The following is a 20,004-nucleotide window of genomic DNA, read 5'->3' on the forward strand; positions in this document are numbered from 1 at the left end:
CAGGCTGGGAGTGATCATTTACACTTGTAATGGCTCTTTTCCTTTCCTCTCTTCTAATTCCCTTGCTCTCCACCCTACCACTTCCTCTCATAACTGTTGATATAGAATTTCACACCAACACTAGGACAATGAAAGAAGGGCAGTTTTTAACAGGACTATCTAACCAACACCTCTCTACTACTTCTCTGAACAGCAGCTTCAGCCAGCAAGAAGATATCTTATCTTTGCTCCACTATCTGACATTAGCCTAGTGCTACACTCCCATGTTCCTGCACCCACATGCCCTCCCTAACAAAACTGCCTGCTTCACTACACCTTACTTCTGATTCTGGAAACCTTTGGGTTGTTTCTACCCCAAGTTGATAAAGACACTCTCATACTTCCAAGTTGGTGATAGCTACTTGAATGCAGATATTCATCCAAAATTGGTTTTAAAAAAAATAATAAATCATTTTACACTGGCCAAATTGTAAAATGCATCAAGGCATTCATACCTTTCATTCATTAGGAATCTGGGCCAAAACTGAACCAGGGACCTATCAACATAAGAACTGTTTCATTTTAAAACAAGGCAGCATTCCACAAAGCAATGAAGGTAGAGACAGACTGAAACAACTGGGACTCATGCTCAGAAGTAGTTTCATAAAGTACCTTAAGACTATCATAAAAACTTTCTTCTGCGTAGTAAATTCCTTAACGCTGAATGAATGTCCTACACTCCTTTAAACATGACGTAGCTTGAATAGAAGAGTTGGGGTATATATAACGGATCTTTTGAATACTGACAGTCCTAATCACACTGCGTAATCTTATTAAAGAACTAGCAGTTTATGCTGGTTACCAAATCCCCAGACTTCAACTGAAGATTTTAAAACATCTAAAATATAAAAGTTCGGACTTCACAACTCAGACTCAGGAATGAACTGGCAGGAGCGTTCTGCTTTGTGGTATTCCCCACATCCTCTACCATGTTAAACAGTTGATTTTTTGATTAAGTTATTGAGTTCTTACCATAATATGTGGAAAAAAAAACAGTTGTAGCATCTGTATGACATATCTGGATAAGAAATTATATTCCACACAAAAGGAGTGCAGTAGAGAACTTAACAGAAAGCAGGTGTCAGGTCAAGAAGCAGAGTGACGCTTCATATTGAAAACTGTCTAAGGATGACAGATGTGTTATTTTGGGAGAAGCAAGAGTTATCTTGTCATTTAGACTCATTCAAATAGCCAGTCATTTGCACAAAATGGATCTGAAGTCTCAGAATACTTTACTTCTACAGATACTTACTGAGTAAATATAATTCTATGCCTTTTCATAAGGCTGATTGTGGTTTAAAATCACAACTTAATCTGAGAATAACTAACTACAGCCTTTCTTGGGGAGGCACTACCTTGATTTCTTTTATAAGAATACCATCAGCAATGAATGTGATCCTTATGGGCTCAAATCTACACTCCTTTATGCAGAAATCCACTGCTCCAAACAGCCTGTTAAATCAAGTATGGAAGTGGCTTAACAAGTTATCCTATTTTAACAGACATGGTGCCTGATAAAATGTATCCATATACATAAATCAACAACAACAGAGTGAAACAGTGACTGCCTACCTAAATCACTAGTTACAGGAGTAAAAGTACTGTTTGTTAGAGAGAAGGGAGGATAGGAATATATAAGTAATAAATAAGAGCTTGAAGAAACAAATGGAGAAAGAGTTGCTTTTATGCTGCTTCTCACCCTTCCTCCACCACACACAATCCTAAACAGGGACTATATTAGATACAAATAAAGTAGACATGACCTTTTTTCCTCCTCTGCATGATTAATTACTTAATGTCCTATTAATTGGAAAATGTAGCTGAATTTCAAATGCTTTCATTCTCTCTGCATATCATGCTGTCTGGGAAGCACCGATTAAGCTGTTCATCAGAGGTGAGCAGGCAAGGTCATCTAGACTGTACTTCTTCAGTTATTCATTACCTGTCCTAAATAGTAATTAACAATGGCAATATTTCCATAAATCAAAGCCTCTCTGATTATCCCCAGATGATAAGCAGCCAGTTTCTTTCGTTAATCTTTTTTTTCCCCTTTAATATTAATCTTATAGATTTGGTCCAAATATCAAACGTCACTTCAGAGGTACAATTGCATTATGCGTCTTAACATTCAGTTACTAGAACCTGGTTATGTTTGTGTGCATGTGATTAGGGGAAAATGAGCAAACAGAATTATTGACATCTGAGGGGGTCCACTTCCATGAAGCTCTACCAGGTTCTGGATAGGTGATGTTCATTAAACTCAGTAGGAAGTTCCAATACAGTAAAACTTATGAACGGTGCAAAGATCTACCTATTTATATTTTGTTTTGGTTTTTTTTAAGAAGGCTATCTAATTTCAAGTCAACGTCAAAGGCTATTTGTAAGGAAATACAATAAACACAGTTCGAGTGGCCAAGGTCTGGAACGGGCTCCCAAGGGAGGTGGTGCTCTCCCCTACCCTGGGGGTCTTCAAGAGGAGGTTAGATGAGTATCTAGCTGGGGTCATCTAGACCCAGCACTCTTTCCTGCTTATGCAGGGGGTCGGACTCGATGATCTATTGAGGTCCCTTCCGACCCTAACATCTATGAATCTATGAAATATCAAAACTGAAAAAAAAGGAGGAAACAAAGGTCACAAACTTTCCTTGTTTAGTATGTACCATAACCCCTGTTCTCACCTTGAGGCATCTCAGGTGGCAAATAGTGAGGCTCTTGTGCACTGACATGCACCCAATCGAAGTCATCATATAAGTCTTGATGGTAATCACAGGGACCAGGACCATCATCAAAAGTGCATCCCCCTAAAAGAAAGTTAACAAGTGCTTATCATTTACAAAATCTTCATTTAATTAAAACAAACATCCTTTATAATTCAAAGCAGAGGTGTTTCTTCTAGGAGCATCTACCACAGAGCCCACACCACCTATGACAGTTCACGAGCTTTTATGTGCAGAGCTAAAAATCTGAAGCATCTCATCTATCAATGTTATTCTCTAAAATTTTCTCTGCTGCTCACAACTAAATTCCCCCAACAGCATATTCTATTGAAGAAGGAAATCACAGATTGTGCTACTGAAGTCAAAGTGGAACCTGGCTTAATGTTTGCATAATAAAAAATGACATGCTATCCGGACTAAGAGGGGAAAAAATTGAAAGCAATGAACAAAGCTAACACAAGTAAAGGTGCAATCAACAAGTCTGATGCACTGACAGCCTACACAGTCCAAGCAGTGAATACAACTTGATGACAAAGCACATGCTTACAGAGAAAAGAAAAAGGGGAGGAAAGAGTGCTCTGACAATATAACAAGAATTACTTAGACATGAAATAATATTTCGATTACTGCAGAGTAATTTGATGCTATTGCTTTATTAAACCAATACAGCACAATAGAGAACAAATTGAAAGCTCTTTTTCAGGGTCACATAAACAACGGATGTAAAATCTTTATCTAGTGTCAATCACCAGGGTAACAGGAGTTGTGACAGGGAAGAAAAATAAAAACGGCAGGGAGGGCCAGGGTGGTGAAATAAAAGACAACACTATGCAGTGTGATTATAAATAAATAAATAGGTCATCATGTTGGGATGGTCCTGTTTAATAACTTTTCAGTTATCTTCCTTCACTTATGAAGAGCAAGAAAAAAAAGTGGAAAGAAAGGAAGAGAGAATCAGAGGAAGATGGGAGGAAAGATGAATGGAGCCACAAGAGACCAAACACCAGGTCAAAAGAAATCAGAGAAGGAAAGAAAAATATAGTGCAAAACTTGCACTAAAAAACCCCACAAGTAACACACACTTAACTGCAGCAGCTGTTATTTTCATTCATAGTAAGCAATCCTTGGGATTTACAGGTTCACTTGAAAAATGAAAGGCAAGATCAGGAGAGATTTTTCTGATTTTTAAAAGATAAAGGCAGACTGCACACATAAGAAGTGAACTCTATTTCTGCCTCAATAGCCTATGAGCTAGTACAGCAACACAATTAACAATTCCTCCAGTTACAATCACTAATTCTTGTGGTTAATAAACAAACTAACATGCTGCAGAGCCTGTATTATTCTTTGGTTGGCCATACTTCTGATCTTATAACACCGAAAGATGGAGTTCAATGCTATGGTTTAAAAACAGGGGTTCTCAATCCCCAGCCTACAAGTCGCATCTGGCTCACAGCCCTGGGTCATCCAGCCTGCAGGGCTCACCACACATCCAGAAATTTGGGGAAAATGGTGGTGGCACTATTCCTGTACTTTCAAATTTCCAGACCTATGGAGAGCTCTGCAGCCTGGCCCCAGGACCCAATCCCAATATCATGAGACTGGGAGGGGGTCATGCTAGGCTTCCAGGATGCAATCCCAGCATGCAGGGATAGGAGGGCATGGCGCCAAAATACTGAGCACCATTCATTTAAAATTTCCAAGTACAAGAAATTCAAGATTATCCTCAATGTGTCACTTTTATTCTAATCTATATAGCATCCTGTGCCTGATTGTTCTCCCCCTTCAAATGCCACAACCTCCCAAATAGAAATGAAGAAGATTCAATAAACTATGCTGGTTACTATCCCCTTCACAAACACAAACCTAGCCCAGGAGCAGAGCTGGAGGAAAAGTTAGGGGGTGGCCCATAACAAAAGAAATAAAGTTTAAAATTGAATATTAAACTGTTTTGGCTGAAAGCCAAAATAACTTACTAATGAGTAATGACAATTCAAAATCTTATAAAGAGCACATTTAAAAAAAATGATACTAGTTAAAAACCTAATTTTTAGTGGCAATTTCTCAATCAATTCCAGCCTGTATGATTGAGCTCCTGCTCCTCCTCATCCCCAAATCCAAACATTCGCACAAAAACATGACTCAGAGCAGAAGAATCATTTCCTTTAATGTTTATTTAGCACTAGTGAGGTCCAGTTTTGGACACACATTTAAAAAAGATGGGAACAAACTAGAAATAATCCAACAGAGTGCAACAAAAATTATTAGAAACCTGGGAAGCATGATGTACGAGAAAAAGCTGAAAGATCTAGGATGGTTTAGTTCGGAGAAGTGAAGAATGAGGGAAGATTTGATAAAAGTCTTTAAATACGTCACAGGCAATTATGGGAGATGGGCTTTTTCTATGGCTGTAGGAGGACAGAACTAGGAGCAATGGCCTCAAGCTTCTGCAGAGGAAATTTAGGTTGAAAAATTAAGAGGAACTTTTCAACTACGACGGTTGTCAAGTATTGCAACAGGTTCTCAAGAGCACGCTGGAAGATATTTGACTGGGGTGGCTTAGTCAGAGATGATCCTGACCTGAGAAAGGGACTGGGTCAGATGACCTTATGAGATTCCTTCCAATCCTATTTTCCTACGATCCTATTTCCTACAACTCTGGGCAGGTATTTGTGATTTCTACAAAACGGACACTATCCATGGAAGTAACTGACAGAAGTATGTTAAAATATAACCACTGTATGATTTCTTTTGGTTTACTTTTTTAAAAATACGGCTGCTAAAAAGAATCTGAATCAATACAATTGTTAAAAAACAAAACAAAACACTTTAATGTTTTTTTTTTAAATGAGGTCATTCCGGTAAACCAATCATAAAGCTACAATCCTAGTATATGAATGCCATAGCATTCCAAGGCACCAATCTTAAAGATTTCCAAAATTTAGAGTTTAGGCTTAGGGTTATCTCTTAATGTCAAACACTGACACCAGTGCAGTACAAACATACTCATTTGTACTAGGTAATCATTCTCTGCTATGCTTTAAATAAATGTCAGCCATGTAACCATGAAGTAGAATGAAACGCATAAGAATGTGTGCATGATAATACAATACAAGCACTACAAAATCCCAGAACAACATTTATATTCTGCATAGAGTTGACTGCCATGTCAGTGTCACTGTCAAGGACAGCAAAGCACAAAAGGAGAAACAGTTTTATCAAAGAAATATTTATGCCTTTAAAAAGTTCAAACTCCAGTGTCCTATTACCACCAAAAGACCTTTCTAATTAACATTGGCCATGATAAAACTAAAAAGGTTAGAACATAAATCTTGTCCTTTGATTTAACTTACAATACCCTGCTATGATCATTCTACAGCAAAAACGTACATTTCCATAGACATTTAATTGATAAATGAATAGCAGTTTCCCTTAAAGCGAAGTTATCACCGTCTGCCGTCACAGTACCAAAATGACATACTGCTTTGAAACAAATGCCTTTAGGGCACCTATTACCATTTTTAATGGTTTAAGTGCCCGTAGTATATAAAATTTAAACTACAAGTGAATCTCACATCGACTCACTTGGAAGATGAATGTTCTTAATTGCTGTTCTTTGTACCCACTATTAATTTTAAGTATCAGGATTCTGATTAGTAATAACAACTAGCATGTCAATATACAACAAGCAATTCAGGCCTTGTTATTTGTTGCACATCACTGCACCCTCAGCAAAACCAGTAAGTGCATATTTATCGTATCCATGTAAAAGAAAAGTTATCAGGATGGATTATTGACCAGTTACAAAATCCAGTTTACGTAAGAACTGCCTTACCAAAAGGAGAAAAAGGCACAATCTCATCTGGTATTTTGCCATTATCAGAGATCAATATGTGGTTTCAGGGTAAATAAAAGTCAATGTATAAGCACCTACAATGAATGCATTAGACCCACTTATGCAATATAACGCTATGAGGTAGAGCATAAAGAATGCCCGTATCATTGAAGCAAAATTGGATCTGCTACTATTTTATCAATCCAGCACCTGCATGCTATTTCCGTAACAAGAATGATGAAAAAACCTACTTATTTTATAACTCTGATGAAAACATAAGTAGTACTTGGGAGGTAGTGAAAGATGGGAAAGAAGCCTACAGTGGTGAGGCTCTATTCACAGATACTCAAAATAATATATCTTTTTAAATCCACCCTTTGACAACTACTAACACAAAACTAAAATCATTTTAGACCACAAGGTTGTTTTTTTTTCCTCATAATGCTGACCCGCTAACACTGAAAAAGTCATGCAACCCACCTTCCCATGCATTTCTGATAACTCCAGATACTTACAAGGAAAAGCAAAATATATTGTTACTCAACTTATCTTAAGAATGTAAAATCAAAAAAGGACAAACATGTTCTGCCAGCTCTCTACAGACTACAGGCAATAAGGATGCCCTCCCCCCAAAAAAAGATCTGTAAATGTCACAATATCACAAAGCTTAGTTGTGGGGACATCATTTCCCATTCATCTCCAACATCTAGGAGTGACTACATTCTTTGGTTACAGTGAGGGAGCCACAATTCACTCTCAATATCAACATGGAATTAGTAAACTCAGAGGTATAACCAGGCAGCTCCACTCCCAGGGCAGCACTGGATGCTGCCGTGCAAATAGCAACCGCTTCTAGTCGCAGCAATTTTTGCACCCACCCATTCCCCACCGCAAGCTGCTACCCCAGTGATGCACACCCCCTCAGTTATGATAGTACAAAGCATAAGCTCCCCCCCCTTTCTCTTTTTTTGAGGCTAAAGTAAAAGGGAGGCATCAGTTCTGATACCTCAGCTCTAGCTCTTGGCACTTTGCAGACACACAATGCTATTATTCAAAAACAATTGGGACCATACACAACTGACTGATTGACCAATATCCACCTGTCCTAAATTTCTAATAAGGTACCAGAGATCGAGAGAATGATTGTATCAATAAGCTGGTTCAGCTTATAAATGAAGGAAAAAATATCTAAGAACGACAATCCTAATGAAGGTCTGTGAGCATTACCACAGTATCAATATTTAATGTGCAAGATAAGCCAACACTCAGATGTGTAACTAAATCACTGAGACTGAGGAAATGATAGGATGCCTCTATCAACCTACCAAAATGGTCTACGCTAAACTTTATTCTTATGATGTTTAAAAATCATGCCCTATACTTTATGAAACCAATAAGAATGTCCATACTATATGGTTATAATTTATTTTTCTCATATGGCTGAGCTAATAACTATTAGAAGTGGTCTTTACAAGCCCTAATCAAAATTAATATACATTGTTTCAGTTCAAGGCATAATATTTGTTCATATTTGCCTGCCTGAAAAACAGTTCTTCCAATCCCTGGCCTTAAAAAGTCAAACTCTGGCTAAGGCTTAACAAAAATATCATCTTGTTAGTATATCCTTAACAAAAGTAGGAACAGTACCTTAGAACAGTATATGGAAGGAATCTGTAAGACCACTTTTCACTGTACATGCTGTTTGTTCATTTCAAAAAACAAGATTGGATTACAGTTAAGAGACTTCAGTTTCTGAATTACACAATATAGTCTTTCAGAAGAAACCATTGAAGGAAAATATATAAATCTCAAGGAAACCGGACAAATCAACCATACAGTGAAGGTTACTCGGGGGGGGGGGGGAGGGGGGGGGAGAATCACAAAAAATATTTTCATTTCTACTTTTAGTTTTAAAACTTACAGAATTTGGGTAAGCAGTTTTAAATTTTCATTAATGATACTAATGAAATTAGTATTATTAATGAAATAATACTAAAAAAAACCATAAGTAAATAACTTGGACTGTCTTCAAAAGCTTCAAATGTTTATTTCAAAAGAAATACAAATAGCCTACCACTTACCTGTAGGAAAAAGTTATCCTCCACTATATGATGGTTAACAGGGAAATTAAGAGGAACAGAAGTTGAGGTAGTGTTTCCGTTGAAGATTCTATACATGCTTCATAGATCTCATAGACATTAGGGCTGGAAGGGACCTCGTAAGATCATTGGGTCCAGCTCCCTGCCTAAGGGGCAGGAAGTCAGCTAGGGTCAAAGGATCCCAGCAAGATAAACATCCAAATGTTTCTTGAAAGTGTTCAGAGAAGGTGCTTGCACCACCTCTGGGGGTAGTCTGTTCCAGGCCTTGGGGGCTCGGACAATAAAGAAGTTTTTCCTTATGTCCAGCCTAAAACAGTCTTGCAGAAGTCTGTGACCATTGGACTTTGTTATCATTTGGGGTGCTCTGGTCAACAGGCATTCCCCCAGATCCTGATGTACACCCCTTATGTACTTATAGGCTGCCACCAAGTCACCCCTGAGCCTGTGCTTCTCCAGGCTCAAAAGTCCCATAGCTCACAGCCTCTCTTCATAAGGCCTGTTCTCTTGCCCTCTGATCATGTGTGTGGCTCTCTTCTGGACTCTTTCAAGCTTCTCCACATCCTTCTTGAATCGTGGCACCCAGAATTGGATGCAGTACTGCAGCTGCGGCCTCACCAAGGCCAAGTACAGGGGAAGGATAACATCCTGGGTCTTTCTCAAGATGCACTGGTAGATGCAAGCCAAAGTTTTGTTTGCTTTGCCAGCTATGGTATTGCACTGGTGGCTCATATTCATGTTGTGGTCAATCGTGACCCCCAAGTCTCTTTCAGTCATGGTGCTAGCGGGCATTGCGGAGCCTAAGTGTGATGTGCTCCCCCCTGAAGTTCAGCACCTTGCATTTCTTCGTATTGAATGCCATCAGGTTTTCATCCTCCCACCTTGCAAGCCTATAGAGGTCAGCCTGGATCACCAGCCTATCCTCAAGTGTGGATACTGTTCCCCAAATTTGGTGTCATCAATAAATTTAGCCAGTCTGCTTCTGACACCAGAGTCCAGATAGTTTATAAAGACATTAAAGAGTACAGGTCCAAGAATGGAGCCTTGGGGGGACAGCACTGGTCACTGAGTGCCATGCTAATTCAGTTCTATCAACTACCATTCTCTGGGTTCAACCTCAGAGCCAGGTCCTCAGCCATTGTATTGTAGTATAGTCGAGGCCACAGTTGCCCAATTTTTCCATGAAGACATCATGGGACACCAGGTCAAAGGCCTTTTTTAAGTCCAAATATATTATATCAACCTCTTCCTTTTTATCCAGGTAATAATACATCACCTGTTCATAGAAGGAAATTAGATTGGTTAGGCAAAACCTACCCTCAACAAACCCATGCTGGCTATCCCTCAGAATGTTGCCTTCCGTTAGCCTGTCAAAAATGGTTTCTTTGATAATTTTTCCAAGATCTTTCCAGGGACTGAGGTCAGACTGATTGGCCTGTAGTTTCCCAGGTTTTCTTTCCTCTCTTTCTTGAAGATAGGCACCACACTGCCCCTCTTCCAATCTTCAGGTTCTCCACCCAAGCGCCACGAGTTCTCGGATATCCTTGACAGTGGCTGCGCTATGATGCCTGCCAGTTCCTTAGGCACTCTTGGGTGCAATCTGTCCAGACCAGCTGATTTCTGGGTGTCCAGCCTCTCAAGAAGCTCCCTCACAAGATCTAAATCAATGGTGGGCGTATATTCACCCTCACTCTGGTCATCCTGCATCGTATTAGGCAGGGTGCTCCCTTTAGGCTGGTGAAAAACCAATGTAAAGTAATCATTAAGTAGTTTTATAATGGCCTTCTTTGTTCTCAGCAGATAATTAACAAAAAGATGTTATGGCTTATAAGAGAGACAATAAGAATACCTCTAATGAAGTGAGGTAAACAGTAGATTGAACATACTTCTTTATTTTTGGAAGCTACCAATGCATTATGACTATAGAATATTATAGATGACAAGTTTCCTTCAAAATGTAGGCATCCTTTCAGCCCATGATGCTTTAGAAATTGTTATGACTGCATTCTTGTGCAGTCTACTCTGACTCATGTACAAAAAGACTGTTAGTTAACAAAAAGAATCTACAAAGGAATTCACTGAAATAAACAGGCAGAATAAACTTACTGAAAGAAAATAAAATTTGAGGTTGAGGCTATATTTACACTTGGCTTAGTTCACTTCGGAAGCCAGTCAAGCTCATATTTAAAACAAAGTTTTTCATTATAATAGAGATTCCTGTAGTGCTCTACTCCACCCATTCCAGACCCCTGGTTTATTTGAGCATCTGGTCCTGCCACAGATCAGGCAGAAACACAGCAGTACATTCTTCTTTAAGAAGGGAACTCTCTGAGAAAAAACCTGTCATCTTCAAGACAAGAAAACTACTTCAACAGGTCAGTGCCTTGGTTCCCATATTGGTCTGGTTACCAAAAAAAATGAAACAACAACAACAAAACCCCCTGCTGTGAGGATATAGTAAAGCTGTTTAAGTCACTACAGCAAAACATTAAAGATTAATTTATACACATAACTAAAAATCAGGATTTTATAGTCCATTACCATCAGGGAAGCTGGAGCCATGTATATTAGAATTAGCCTTCAGTTTATATGGAAGTTCTGCAGGAATTGCATTAGTTAGTTCTAGAAAAATACAAATTTGCATTCTAACAGTTCTGTAGAGGCCACCACATTCTATACCTACAAGCAACAGAATTATTGCACAGAAGGATAATGGTCTATCAAAAGCTCTCTGTCACCAAGTATTACATGGTTAGATTGATTTTATGTTTTGGTTTCCCCAAGTCTGTAAATATAGGTGATAATAGACTGTCACGGCGCAGGGTCCAGTAGGATGGCCGTGATCTTCCTAAGGCCCCCTTACCGTGCCAAGCTGACCCAATGTGCACCCTCAATTCTCACCCGCCACGTCTTTGATGATAAAATATATAATTGGGAGGCTGCCTTTTACGCCCTCTTGGTCACGGTTTGCTGTACACTCTGACCCCATGGATTTCCTGACCTCTTGTGGGTCCCGTTCTGTAATAGCCTTATGGGCTATGCGTGGCTCCAACCACCCCTTTACCACTCCCCAAGCCTCGCAGATGGAAGGGACTTTGTTCAGTCTGGGCCCTGTTATACCTCAGCCCCCTTGTCCTCCCTGGGCTCTCCGCAGCCCTCGTCTTGCTCTGCACCCTCTCCGGCACTCAGGCTCTCCGCAGCCCTCATCTCGCTCTGCACCCTCTCCGGCACTTGGACTCTCCGCGGCCCTCATCTCGCTCTGCGCCTTCCTGGCACTCGCCAATGCTGCCCCTTCTCTGGGGCTTCTCAAACGCTGCCCCCTTCTCTGGGGCTAGGGTCCCCACACTATTGTGAGTCCCCTATGAGGCCGCCTCCATCCCCTTATAGCCTGACCCAAGCCACTGGTCTTACACAGTAAACAAAACACAAGCCCTTCGGCTATAACAAACTCAAGTTGCCCGGCTATAACAATATTCAAGACCTACCAGGGAATACTCCATCCCACAACAGCATCAGGAGCTGCTCGTGCAGTCAGGCCTCTCCCCTTTGCATGCTCCCGCAGAGCTCCTTCCCCCTTGGCTGCCAGCAGGGAACTGCCATCCTGGCCTCAGCCCTAGGGTTTATAAGGGAGCCAGGCCCTGCCTCTTTCAGTCAGCCGACCGCTGACAGGTGTGGACCACTAGCTAACTCCAGTTGCCCTGGTGACCAACAGCTGGGCTCCTTACTCACTGCTAGGGCTCTTTCCCTAGCAGTTTCCCCTCTTTATAGGAGCAGGGCACCTAAGCGCTCTGCGACACAGGCTTTTGATGATATAGATGAGGGGTGGCCAACCCAAGGCTCTGGAGTCCAAAATGAGTAATGTGTTCACTGCGCGCAATTGCGTCACGTGATGTGACGTATGTAATGGCTATGAAAGCTGGTTACCATGTGCTTGTGCAAAGATTCAAGGAGACGCATATTAACTTCTTAAGAGCTGTGGGCCGGCCACCCCAATATAGACAAATATTTTTATGTATATATTTCGATTTTTTAAACATATGTAGGAGTTCAATCATCCCCCTTCCTTCAGGCTACAATAGAAACATTTAAAAATATAAAATAACATTGCATATATTTATGAAAATTCAGTTCAACACAACTGGGATCGGACTTCTCACACTAAGACAGTGGGCACATCTATACATGCCCCTGACTGTGCAGTTGGTACTGTGCCGTCATTCAGTACTTGCTTAAGTTTTACTAAGCAGTCCTGGCAGCTCACAGGTCATTTTCGACCCTACTGTGCAGTAGCAACATGCTAGTAGTGGTAGCTAGTAGTGCGTAGTAGTGGTAGTGTCATGGTTAGTGCCCACCGATGCTACATCACTACAGCAATGAGACATAGTGCCTCATTTAGACTCACCCACAAACTGAACTCAAGAAGAGAGTTTCCAGTATAAAAGGTAGCCTGCTTATTTAACTATTCAAGCCTTCTCACTATGGTCAAATCTGCCAAAAAATAGCTCCTTTAGAAACCACTGCATGTTTTACTCTTCCAAAGCAGAAGATAAAAGTTATAGATGTTCTAGAAACTAGTATCCATTGAGACAGAATTCCATTGTGGAAAATAATTTTAAAATGATATTTCAGGTCTGATTGTTTCTAGATCAAATGGGCTAAGTTTACAAACAAATGGGCTAAATTTATACACGCTCACATTGTTTTTGTATCTGACATTATTGCTACCTCGACCTTGTACCCAAAAGTTAAGTAAGTGTTTATGCCTTCACGCACCAGCATATCTAGAGAAGGCTGAAGGTCAAATTACACTTTTATTTAGATCTATATAATTTCATGGACTTAAAAGTATACCTTCTTTGGCAATTCTGCAAACCCAACTCCAAAGCTTTTAAAGCTAATATATGTTCATAAAATAGTTTGCTGAAGAGTTAAATATATTTACTTAGCTTTATTTTTTGTCCTTGTACCAAAAGATAGAAGAGCCACAGTCATCAGAAGGAACAGAATAATGGTTCTCGCTCACATTTCTCAATGGAGCAATGACTGACTCTAAATCTAAGTCTTGGTAAACGATATATCATCAGACAAACAAAAGTGAACAAACAGAAGCAACAAGAAAAGCCACTGCTAGATGTGATAAATCATATTAGATGACGGAGTGACAAGCTTATTGTAGAGTCTCCCTATAGCAGTACAAAATAGCTATTTCCTGAAATTCCCACCGTATAAATTGGTGTGGCATCTAAGGTCCAGAACCTGTTATCAGAAAGCAAGAGAAAGAAGTTTTGTAACAAGTAACTGTAGAACTCTGTGCTATGAAAGATTTCTCATAATAAACAGTGTCAACAGCCTATAAAATGTTACTATGGTATTCTCTTTTCCTTTTCAAAATTCTATTTAAATAACCAGGAAGCCACCTTGATAATTTCTCTCCCCACTGGTGTTACTGTACTTCTCACTGGCCAAGGAAGCTGCTTGTAACTAGTAGCAGGCAACAACGCAGTCTCCTTCCCTCTCAAATTGCATGTCTCATTGTATCGGAAAATCCCTGGTTATTTTTAGAGAGTTAGTTATGACTACAGCAACTCACCCATAAAACAGAAAGTCAGAGGGGCAGGAAGAATTGCAAGAATGGAAAAGCAGCTGTGCCATTACAAACACCTGACTTTCTTTATCAGATCTTTTTGCTTATATTGGTCAGTCACACATGTTTCTCTTAGACGAGCAAGTATGATGAAGTTATCAAAAATGAAATACTCTTCTCTCATCAAGTCCAAATAACTGGTTAAAACAATCTGATCCTTTCATTCAACAATGCACATTTATTTTTTCTCTACCACCTGCTTTAAAAGCAGGATGACTACCTTTAAAGGTATCATAGTGGAACTCTTCATGGTAAAAGCCCACTGCAAAGTTATATCGCTTCATCATGATGACTCAGAAAATCCTATTTAAATGCGACTCATCTCTCTGTACTGATTGGTGGACTCAAAGGATCAAGGAGATATGCCATGTCTTATTCCTGTTATATACGCTGGAACTGTCCTCTTTCTAAATCACCTCCCATATGCAGATGTCAGCTTCATAATACAAGCTATTTCAATTTTTGCAAGATATTTCATTATTCCTTCTTGTTACCAATGTGCTTTAGAATATAGTGACAGTGCAACATACACAGGTACCTAATAAGAAAAAATATTTTAAATTAATATTAATGCAATAATTAAATTCTACAAATTAAATTAAAGTCTATGTAATAAAATATCACAGTGAAATAATCTAAATTAACCTGGGGCACCTAAAATTCAGAAATTGGCAGGCACTTTAATAAACATTAATATTATAAAATGGAAGAACTTAGGAAAAAATACAGGATTCCCTTCATTCTAGAATTAACCATACTAAAGCCTAATGAAATTTACTAAATACTAATAAAATGTATTTTCTTTGCAAAGGAATCTTATTTATTTCATGGAAGTGAAATTCTCAATACATAATGTATTACCGTTAATAACTCAAAAGCCAGGCAAAATCTAAATTATCTACAGAAAAATTTTAACTTACTAGTTTGATCTGGTCTGCCTGCTACTACCATGCTTTTTAAACCTGCGTCTGATTTATCAGCTCAATAACCGACTTCAGGCCTCACATGAAAGTTCAAATAGAATGCAAAGACGATTAATCAGGAACAATATTGTAAATTAAATATGACAGCACTTCTGATGCATCTTTATTGCAAGGAGGACTAAAAATCATCTTAATATCTGTGGAACGCACAACTTTTCTGAAATGTCTGAATAGACAACTACATTACACAGCTTCCCTGGAAAAGCTACTAGAAAGAAAAGGAACTACTATTTCTTCCCAAACTGCAAAAGCCTTCTAACCATTGTACGATCTCTCTGACCTTCCTCACAGACCAAGGAGGATTTCTTCACAGTCCACATGTGCTACTGGGTTGCAGTAAACTAATTAACACCTCTGTAAAATAGTACTGTATCTTACAGTAGGGTAATTAACTGTGATTAAATGCACATATAGATGCTGACCACAGGCATGAAATAGCACTCAATCAACCCAGCCAGCCAGGGACCAGACTCCTGCCTTCCACCTAGCCACATGGCTCCTCACTTTCAGCACCCTCATACCCCAGCTAGCCCCTCTGCTACCCAACAACACCACCCAGAGCCTGGGGCTGAACCTCGTGCCTCTGGCCCTGGTGTAAACTGCTCTGCCCTGGCAAAAACTGCTGCTCTCCTGGGTGCATGTTTGGACTTTGTGCGTGGGACCAGTTTACTCTGGCTCAAACTGCTCTGAAGCTTATTGCTTCAAATTAACTGCATGTGGAGATGCATCCTATGATATTTAAAGAAGTTGTCAAAGCAATAAAATTTCTACCCTTCCCCATTCTTACGAGCTACTGGTTTAAAGTTGATGGATAACAGTTTGACTGAAGTCAATAGGAGTGCTGAAAAAAGACGGATTTGGGACTACTGTAATAATTTTGTATGACATTTTGGTGTCTGAAGTCTTTTGTAAGATGGCAAAACTTTTCTCTAAGATGTGTAGAGATCGTGGAAATATAACATGAGAAATCTTACAGGACCAATCCCTGCTGATCATAGCACACAACTGGACAGCAGGCTGGTAAGGCTAGCTAGGCTAACTACCTTACTGACTTCCCCATAGCTGAACGACAGAACTAAAGATGAGCAAAGAGCATCTTCTTAAAAACTGTTCTGTAAAGAGGCTCTTCTATGTAGAACTTAGTGTCAGAATTTTGTCGGAAATTCTCATTCCCATCAGCTGTCAGAACTCAGATTTGGATCAGCTTGACAAGAAGAAATCATATTTGATAAGACCTGAGAACTAGCAAACTACTATAGTATAGCAGTTGGGAGAGAAGACTATTAGGGTTAGGGAATAAAAGGATGGAAAGGAGACAAGCAGGGAAATGAGCAGCAAGAAAAAGTATGCAACACTTTTCACATGAGAACAAGAGGGCAAATGGAATATGGTAAGACAGACAGCAAAACAGAGGACTTCGTGCAGGGGATAATATGACTAGAGGGGTAAAAGAGAAAAAATAATCATCAATAAAAAGTACACATATTTTGAATGGCATAGGATCATTTGGATCTATGATGGGGAAAGTAACAGACCGGGCAGGGGGGAGGAGGGACAGCAAGGAAATGCCAGTTCATCCTATCTGGCCAATTGCTGCCAGGAACCTGAGGAGAGAAGGTTGTGCCCATACTGCTGCAGCTGGGGCTAGGCTAGGCTGCATAGTGCAACACACAGAAAACTCCACCACTCACCCTGCCCTGCATCCACCCCCGTGCCCACCACCACCCTCACTTCCTGCTGGCTGAGCAGCCCTGGCTCCGCAGACATGCCCAAATGAGGTGAGGCATGATGCAGCATGTCATGATAGCATCTCATCTACATGCCATAATGACTCACTGCCACTGTGCCACACTGGGATAGTTGGGAGCAGCTGCCCCAGGCCAAACCCTCACCCCCCTGCAGCCAGCAAGGACTCACCTCCTAGTGATGTCACAGTGGCAGCAGCTCAAGGCAGTGGGCAAAACAACTACTCAGCACACTGCATGAGACCCCATCCTACGTGGGTCTGGTTGCCAGCAGCTGTGGTGACAGGACTGCGCAGTACCAACAGAAAGCCATGTGGGAGGGGAGGCATGGATCTGGGGGAGCAAAGAAATCTCCGTGCTGTGCAGCCCGGTCTGGACCTGACTACAACAGAGCAAAGTGGTGCAGGGTACAGCCTTCCCTGGCTGGCAAGTCAGATAGGATTAATTGGCCAGCCAGATATGGCCTATGGGCCATATTTTGCCCACCCCTAAATTAAGGCACAGGTCACCAGTAAAGAAGAAAGAATTGTGGAGATATTCAATAAGAAAACTCATAGAAAATTAGGGTTGGAAGGGATCTCAGGAGGTCATCGAGTCCAACCCCCTGTTCAAACCAGGACCAGACCCACCTAGATCATCCCAGCCAAAGCTTTGTCTAGCCAGGGCTTAAAAACCTCCAAGGATGCAGATTCTGCAACTTCCCTGGGTAACCTGTTCCAGTGCTTTACTATCCTTCTTGTGAGAAAGTAGTTCCTAGTATCTAACCTAAATTTCCCCTGCTGCAACCTGACACCATTGTTCCTTGTTCTGTTATCTGCCACCACTGAGAGCAGTTTAGCTCCATCCTCCTCAGAACCACACTTCAGGTAGCTGAAGGCTGCTATTGCATCCCCTCTCAGTCTTCTCTTCTGCAGACTAAATAAGACCAGTACCCTCAGCCTCTCTCAAGCAGGCATGTGCCCCAGCCTGCTAACCACTGTCACTGCCCTTCGCTGGACTCTCTCCAATTTGTCCACATCCTTTCTGTAGTGGGGGCCCCCAAAACTGGACATAGTACTCCAGATTCGACCTCACCAGTGCCAAATAAAGGGGAATAATTACTTCCCTCAATCTACTGGCAATGCTCCTACTAATGACTTTGCCCTTGTCCTTGTTGAAACTCATGAGATTTCTTTTGGTCCAATCCAATTTCTCTAGGTCAATGAATCTTAACCTTAACCTTCAGCATATCTGCTACTCCACCCAGCTTGGTATCATCCGCAAACTTGAAGTGAAATGACAAGGCTCAGCAAGATACCAGGTAGTAAGGACAAAAGAAGAAAACCTAATAAAAAACTGCATGAAGATTATAGGTCTAGGAGTTGAGAACAAGGTTCCCAATAAAGTGGAAGTTCCATTTTGGCTAGCTTGAGTTTCAAACCATAGATCATCCAGGAAAAGAAGTCATCTAGAAGCTACAAAGTAGGCTAATTCATATAAAGATTATATCTAAAGCCAAAAGAATTATATTCTGTCAGGGAAAAAACCTGTGAGCTAAAAACAGAAGATAATATCATTAGGAGCAAACAGATGCATATTTAAGGAAATGCTCAGCAAGGTACAGAAACAGGAAAGCACCAAGCCAAAGTAGTCTGGAAAAGAGAAAAAAATATAGTAATTTTATAATGGTGTAAATCCACACAACAGTGGAATAGGTGAACACACCTAGGGAGAAGGGAGTCAGTCAATAAGAACTGTCACAGTAGGTTAAACCAAAGGTCCTTCTATTCTAGTAGCTTGTCTCTGGAAGAGGCAAACAGAGGATGATATAGAGCAGTGATTTTTCACCCTCAGTGCTGTGGTACACTAGGATGCCACATGATCCATAAGAGTGCCATGGGATGTCATTCAATATTTGCAAATACATGCACATGATTCCATTATGTACCCAGAGATTTAAAATAAAAATCCATAGCTTCACAAACATTCTGGCCTGTGGTGGTCTGAGTTCTTTATGGCAAAGCTGCTCTATTATTTTTCTGTGGTCAAAAAACAACTGAAATTTAAAAGCTAGCATTTTCTGAGGAGGTGCCTTGAGCCTTAAGTTGAAAGCTATAGATGTAGAGAAAGAGGCACATGCTAGGTAATTCATCTCTTGTATGCCCAAGCAGTATCCTACCTTATCAGTGGCCTAGCAGTAGCCATAGGTTTAGGCATGCCCTGTTCCTAAGATTACATGCCTAATTGTTGGGCTTGATAGCTCCCATCAACTTGTCAAATCCCTTTTTGAATCCCATTATGCTGGCCTTCAAAAACACACAGCTCATGACTTGTGTAAAAAGTAGTTGCTTTTGTATGTTTAAACCTGCCACTTCTTAATTTCACTAACTGCACCCAAGTTATCATTTAAAACAGTGGATAACAGTGCTCTACTCACTTTTTCCACTCATTCCATAGCCCTGATCACCTTGCTCATCCATACCTTTTCTACTTCTACTGTAGAACTTAGTAAAACATGCAACATTCAATGTGGCCATAGATTTATGTGTGGCAAATGTTCTCTGGTTTGCTTTCCATTCATTTATTAATGATTTCTAACATTCCATTTGCCTTTTTGATCACTGCTGCATGTTGAGCAAATGCTTCCACAATAACTCCAATAATCTCTTTCCTGAGTAGTAAATGGCTAATTCAGGGTCCATTACCATATGTATTGAGAAGTAGGATTTCATTCTTCAGTAGGCAAGAGCATATCAAAACAATTTCACATACTTATTTTTAGCAAACTTAGAAGTCCTGTTACTGAAGGCATTTGGAATTTAAAAACTGTGCCTAGCAATTTTTTCCCCAGTTTATCTATAAGTCGCATCTTACTGATTCTGCCTTGCAGGTGGAAAGGGTTAATAAAATATATTGCATACTTAAGTGCATAGGAAAGCATCTATGGTCAAATCTGTTCTTACTAA

At 40.3% G+C, this 20,004-nt stretch overlaps 1 protein-coding gene across 5 annotated transcripts in view; it reads right to left on the minus strand.

The window, feature by feature from the left end:
- The window catches only part of PTPRK (protein tyrosine phosphatase receptor type K), a 621,814-nt gene that overhangs the window by 487,618 nt on the left and 114,192 nt on the right, over positions 1-20,004 (minus strand). For all 5 annotated transcript variants that reach the window (XM_059712907.1, XM_059712905.1, XM_059712912.1 and 2 more), the window contains exon 2: positions 2,718-2,840. In XM_059712907.1, the coding sequence (XP_059568890.1) occupies positions 2,718-2,840 (123 nt within the window). The remainder of the gene's footprint in view (positions 1-2,717; positions 2,841-20,004) is intronic.

This window comes from Alligator mississippiensis, chromosome 1 (assembly GCF_030867095.1).
Source record: "Alligator mississippiensis isolate rAllMis1 chromosome 1, rAllMis1, whole genome shotgun sequence".
Lineage (NCBI taxonomy): Eukaryota > Metazoa > Chordata > Crocodylia > Alligatoridae > Alligator > Alligator mississippiensis.